Below are 6,458 nucleotides of genomic sequence, written 5' to 3' on the forward strand. Positions count from 1 at the left end.
TGAAGGAGCACTGATGATAGGCAGAAAGAGGCAGCTGCATGACCAGGCATCCTGAACTCTCTTCCTTAGTATCCTTTTGCTTTTTAAATGCTAATGCAGCTGTCATAAATGCACTATAAAAGCATAATGCAGGAAGTAAATCCAAATGATAAATTAGTGACTGTTGCAACCAGAACTATGAAAGCTATCTGCAGGGTTTGAAAAACAAGTCCATCAAATGTTCCAGCTTCCTAGATGCAACAGGAACCATTAATATCTTGACATTTACTGCAGTGAGGTATGTGTACCGCTCCCTATTCTTAGATTCAGGAATACTGGGAATACCATGGCAACTTATACTGCAAGTAGTAAACATTCAGATTCTAGTGGCAGTTCAGTTATTTTTAACTAGTTCAGTCTGGTGATGCTGATAGAGGATGTTACTTCATCTGTGCTTGCTTTGGTCAGGCACTGATAGATGATAATTAACTTGATTCTCCTCTCACTTATCTTGTAGAATCAATGGAGTTACAATGTTTTAAGACAAGTGTGAAAGAAGTTGGCCTAATGTTTATATTATATGACACTATTATTATTTGTATTACTGTGTTGGCATTATATGACACTATTATTATTTGTATTATTGTGGTACCTAAATGGCCTACTTAAGTCCCTATGATGTGAAGCCCTGAATAAACTAAGCAGATGCCTGCCCAATAGAGTTTACTGTTGAAGTATAATAAGAGAGATAACAGATCGACCAGGGGCAGGCAATTATTTCAGGTGGAGGGCCACTTACTGAGTTTTGGCAAGCCATGGAGGGCCACATGACAGGCAGCCAGAGGCAGATAAATATTAATTTTTAAAATTTTTTAGGGGCCCCACAGGCCAGATAGAATGGTCTGGTGGGCCACATTTTGTCCACCCCTGAGACAGACTGACAGCAAAAGACTGACAGCAGAATACAAAGAAACAGTAAGACCATATTGTCCTACCTGACAGTCCGTGGTTGTGCTAAGATGTAAATACCTGTCTGACAGATATCTGGGGTTTTTTTTAATAAGTTCTTTACAAAAATATGGGACCTACCTCCTTCTCTCTGAACTATGTGATACAGATGAACCATTTGTAGGATACATTCCAGATCCTGGTCTCGATATCTTTTTTCATGCATGTCATCTACTGAATCAGGATAAATAACTTGATCCCGTAGTGTTCCAATGGACATATAGGGCCTGTAAAACAACAAAAGGAAGCTAGTAATCTAATAACCAAGTCATGTCTCCCCCCTGCTATTTTGTGCATCTTGCTGATGTTCTATGAGCAGTGGATAATGCCTTAATTATAGTTTTAGCAACACAGTGTTTATCTGTAACATGCTGTGAGTGAATGTTTTTCTAAACTTACTCTAGGGACAATGACTTGTTTACATAGAAACTGATTACAGTGGAGCAACATGGATATCATTAACACGAAAACAAAGGCAGAATAAACATCTATCCCCTGGCCTGTATTTTATGTGAGTTCAGAAATCTGCAATTTTGCACTGTATTAAGTACTGCATATCCATTTTGTGTGTATTCACATTTTAAAATTTCAGTTCAACATACATGCATCAACAGGGAATGACCAGAATAACTTGGCAAGACAGATGGGGCTGCAGCCGGGACCCCTCAAGCCAGAGGACCTGCGAGGTGAAGGAGGTACCTTTGCACTCTCCAGGTCCTTGGCTACTCTAAAGAGATGGGGGACTGAATAAACCCTAAGCATAACTCACACAGCACAGGAGGTTTATCTAATCTACAACTGACTCCCCAGATGGCCATGGGTCCTGATGCTGCCCAGAATCTCTGCTGTGCCATGTTTCATCCTAAATTACCCTTGCCTCTGCCAGCCATATCCCTCACATTCCCTCTAAACCAGGGCTGTAGAACAGCTTCTCAGAGGAAGTCTTATAACCATCTCTGCTGCCTGGATTATGGGGCAGTGGAGGCATGGTCAGAGGGCTATTCCGCTCCCAGAAAACAGTTCATAATTTCCATTCTGGGAGCTGTGTAAACTCCCTAGGGTCCTCTGCAGATGCCAATAATCAACTGCCAACAGCAGGGTGACTCCTGTGTGTGAAGACAGGGGCAAGAGGAGCCAGCAGCGAGATGTGGCCAGTGATCCACACAAGGAACTCTCGCCTCTGTGGATTAGTATCAAGAATAGTTTTACAGTGCGTACAGTTCCTTCTCTGCAGATTAAGAATCTGTGGGGTGGAAACTCCAGAGCTCCCCAGCCCCTCCCTTCTAAGGGACAGTTTAGAGAGAGCTTTAAAGTTAGCCTGGCAGAGACTGCCTGCCTTTTTGGCTTTCTTCAGCACATTGTTTTGAGACCCATCAGTGCACACTACAGGAAGGAATGTGTGACACTGACAGCTATAGAAGTACAAGGCTAAAGCAGCTGTATATATTAACATTCATTAGTATCACTCTACTGCATCTCAATGGCACAGTCTGAGATGCTGCTGACAGTGGTGTTGTCCTATCTATACTTGCAATTAAAATATTAAAATACCCTCTGTTTGAGAATGGAAACAGCAGAAAATATGAGTTGCTGACAACCATTTGATCATTTTCCTGCTCTGGGCAGAGACCCAGATGGAACATCACCTTGGCCACAAATCAAATGTAGAGCTGGTGATCCTCTTTACTATTTTTAATGTTATAGTTTTGCTGCCTACTGTGGGTTGAGCATGGCACTGCACTGTACTGTGGAGTGAATGCTACTGAAAAAGGCAGAAAACTCTTCATTAATCTGAATATTATAAACATAAAATATGATGTAATTTCCAAAGCAACAATCTAATATATTCGCATAGCACCCTCCAGCAAAAAATCCCAGGGATGTGTTTTCACTGCTCACATAAGAATCACTTCACCCACCCCGGAAGTGCGTGGCACCCCAACAGTACACTACCGCTTACTGAATAACAATAGCATAATTCAAGTCTGTCCACCTGGCAGCCTGTGCACTGCATTAGGCCCACAAGGGGTTACGCTGGGTCCCCTACCCACCCCTAGCCAAGCTCCCACTTGGCTGCTACTCCCCCTATTGCTCTGGCTGTAACAGCAACTCTCCAGGCTACCTGTCTATCCTCCAGCTTCTGTCTTCTGTGCTCACCCTGTGCAGGTGTGTAGTTTGCACTGAGTGCAAGGACGGAGGATTCCAGTGCAGCAGGGTGGGGAACATCCATACAGTGTGCAGCCTATGGGGCACGCAGCCCCCATTTTTGTGCACTGTGGAGCATGCGGCCACCGACTGCTTAGAAGTTGGACAGCCTATGCATAATTAATTGAAACTACAGGAAGGGCTGAGATGGGTGAAATGCATTACCCCAACAGTAATTTGGTTGGGGCACTCTTCTAGTGAATAACAACATGGAATCTTTAATAGCCACAGCCTCTTAGCATCTCACTTTTAATTGACTTTTGAATGATAGTGCACTCGGCACCTTCATATCTCAAAGTACCAAGTACTTACTGACTCACCAGCATCACTTCCTGTAGCAACTGGCTTTTCCTTGTGGCTTCCCATACTCTGCTGTCACTGAGTGCCCTTCACCATATGTAGACTGTAAGATCTACCCAGAACACAGCCATTATGGCAGAGCTGCACATGCCAGTAACTCACAGCATAGGAGAAGGCATGGTTCCACGTTTAGGGTATTGGTCTGAGGAGACTTGAAAGCCCTGAGTACCATTCCCTGCTCTGCCACACAATTCCTGTGTGACCTCAGGCATGTCACGTAACTTCTCATTGCCTCATTTCCCCATTAGTCATATGGGGATAACAGTACTTTCCCCATCACTGGGGTGCTGTAAGGTGCATCAAAGCAGTGAAGTGCTCAGTTGCTACCATAATAGGAGGTGTATGATAGCTAGATGCTAAGTAGAGAGAAGCACATACTTACTGGGCATAGCAACAGTTGGCTTCTGCCCGAGTCATTCTGTTGACAGCATACCATATAAAGGCCCCCTTTTGATACTGTTTCCATTATTTCTTTAATCTGAATTCAGATAACCAAATGTTTTGTCCTGAAACATTATCCTCAGTTTAGCCAATCATTACTGATGTCTCAGTGCCTACGTCCAGAAAACCATGTCATTTTTCCTTTTAGCCTGGGCCACTGGGTTCAAGTTCTGAAAAAAAAAAATATTTCACAGCCTCTGAAGATAGCTTCTTTGGGTGCAGTAGGAGGTAAGTTCTCTAGGTAAGAGAAGTAATGGTGCTATAATCCTGTTGCTTCTTTTTTGCAGGATAGTCAGTAGCTCTTTCCTACAGGTTGTATCAAAGATACTCCCACTGAAACTCCCATTGATTTCACCAAGAGCAGTGTTAGATGCTGAATGCATTAAGCCACACGCTACAACTTCTTCAGCAATCCCTTGCAATTAAGGATGACTGTCTTCTCTGTGGGTCCAAAGATGGCTGATAAGGCCAATCCATGATCTGCAGACTACAACCTACAACTATAAACTAAGGTGGTGAATGCTCCTTATTAGCATTTTGCTAGAACTGATTAAATAAAACAGACAAAGCATCTTACAAAACATCTAAAAATGTTATAAATAAAAAAGTCTTGTAGGGCTGTTAGTTCTCTCACAGATACCTACCTCTGCCCTACCATAAACGAATGTGATAACATTAAAAAAATAAATAAATAAAAAAAAAAATAAAATCAAGATAGAGGAAAAAAATAACACTGTATTTAACACTTCATATTCAAAGAGCAGTAGCCTCAGTCAGTTCTACTCTATGTAGTCCATGGGTTTTTTAGGGCCAGCTAAGGTTTCTAGAACCCTTCTGGAGACATAAATAATTGATCTGTGTTTAAAATAACCTATGCTAAACTCACGCACAAAACTGTCCAAGAACATCTAAATATTTCAGGTAGATCAATTACCAAAATGGAATGGAATCAGCTTGCACCCACAAACAGTTTACAAGGGAGGAAGCACAGGGTATGAAATTTTCAATGCATACAATTACAATCTGGTATCAAAGACAGAAAAAAAAAAAAAAAAAATCACACCAATGACTGTGTAGTTTTCTCTGCAGAAAGTGTAAGCATATCACCTATAGAAAAGAGGCTAGAAAGGAATGAAAACTATAGCCCTAAAGGCATGCTTTAATTATCGTTGATGCTCTGACATCAGCGGGTTCCCTGATAGAGGTAGGGAAGAGTTACAAGACTTTCCTGAAAAAACTAAAATCACTGGAGGATTATCAATGCAAATCCCTAAGAAGGTAAACAAGTTTGAAGAAACCTTTTCCCCACCACCTCATGGGAAACTGCACATTCTGGTTTAAACTTGATGAGAAAAGATACCAAATAGAAAACTGGCAACTGCATAATGTGGCCAGCTTGACAAAAGAAGGACACTCATGTGACACCCTATCATGCACACTGGAGCAAGGAACTGATGCATCTGTCTGATGGGTAACACCTGATAAGCTTAGCATGTGTATGGTCCACTTATTGTTTTATAGGTTTTCTATGTACGGTGTTATCCAAAAATAAACAGTATCATGTTTTGTGAAAGTCAGATGGTTACTGTCTCGTACTAACATTACACTGTCCCTTCAAGAAAGCAGAACTGCAGGTGCTGATCGAAAGACTGACTTGCCAGGATGATGACAGCAAATTGTAGCAGGATTCATTGCAGCCTGAATCCCCTGTCTGGAAGGAGAGAATTACAAGACTCTGCCCTGGAAAAGGTAATAGCTGAAAGCCAGAGGCATATTCAAGGTGACCCACACCAGAAATGGATCAGAGATACAGCTCATTTCAGAACTACAGGCAACCAGCAGAAGATGATTAGTAAGGTGTCAAGAGAAAGAGTGCCAAGGACCATATTGGACAGAAAAGGCTACAACCTTCTGATTAATGGGAGAGCCCAAGGGTGGACCCCTATTGAGGGAAAGAGTCAGGTATTTGTAGTTTGACCCAGGGCTCTCAACTGGTCCAAGCTGGGTCCAGAGTACAAGTGATCAAAGGGCAAGCATGCCCACCGTGATGGGCAGACCTGGGTGGTAGAGAGCTCTGGCACCCTGACTGGCTAGAGAGTGGGGCCAGGCTCAAGTGAGTGAAGGTCTCTCAAAGGAGAGATCACTGGCAAGAGAGTAAGGTGGTCAGTCAGCAGGCAGTCGGGAACAACTGAGGATGAAGCTCAGCCACCTGATGGGAGATATCTTATACGGGGCCAGAGACAGATAGGGCCAGCGACTGAGGGTCAGGTTATAAGGGGGAGGCTGGAACAAAGTACCCAGGAGTGAGCAGGCCAGGAAGAACATCAAGGAGACCAGAGGAAGTGGAGAAAGACCAGGGCATGTAGGTCTGTGATGGTCCTGGGTCATGACCTAAAACTGTACCCTGCTGGGGTTGGGTGGTGCTGTGGGGCTGCCTGTGGTGGGGCAGTCTCCAGGAAATGCCA

General features: G+C 43.2%; 1 protein-coding gene across 1 annotated transcript in view; it reads right to left on the bottom strand.

Annotated features, from left to right (window-relative positions):
- Positions 1-6,458, bottom strand: part of ABCD2 (ATP binding cassette subfamily D member 2) — a gene marked incomplete at its 5' end in the record, with an annotated part of 95,793 nt that overhangs the window by 30,999 nt on the left and 58,336 nt on the right. The window contains one exon of the mRNA XM_019509387.1: positions 1,069-1,214. Within this exon, the coding sequence (XP_019364932.1) occupies positions 1,069-1,214 (146 nt within the window). The remainder of the gene's footprint in view (positions 1-1,068; positions 1,215-6,458) is intronic.

The sequence above is a fragment of the Gavialis gangeticus genome, unplaced genomic scaffold (assembly GCF_001723915.1).
Source record: "Gavialis gangeticus isolate Ggan-Ray unplaced genomic scaffold, GavGan_comp1, whole genome shotgun sequence".
Lineage (NCBI taxonomy): Eukaryota > Metazoa > Chordata > Crocodylia > Gavialidae > Gavialis > Gavialis gangeticus.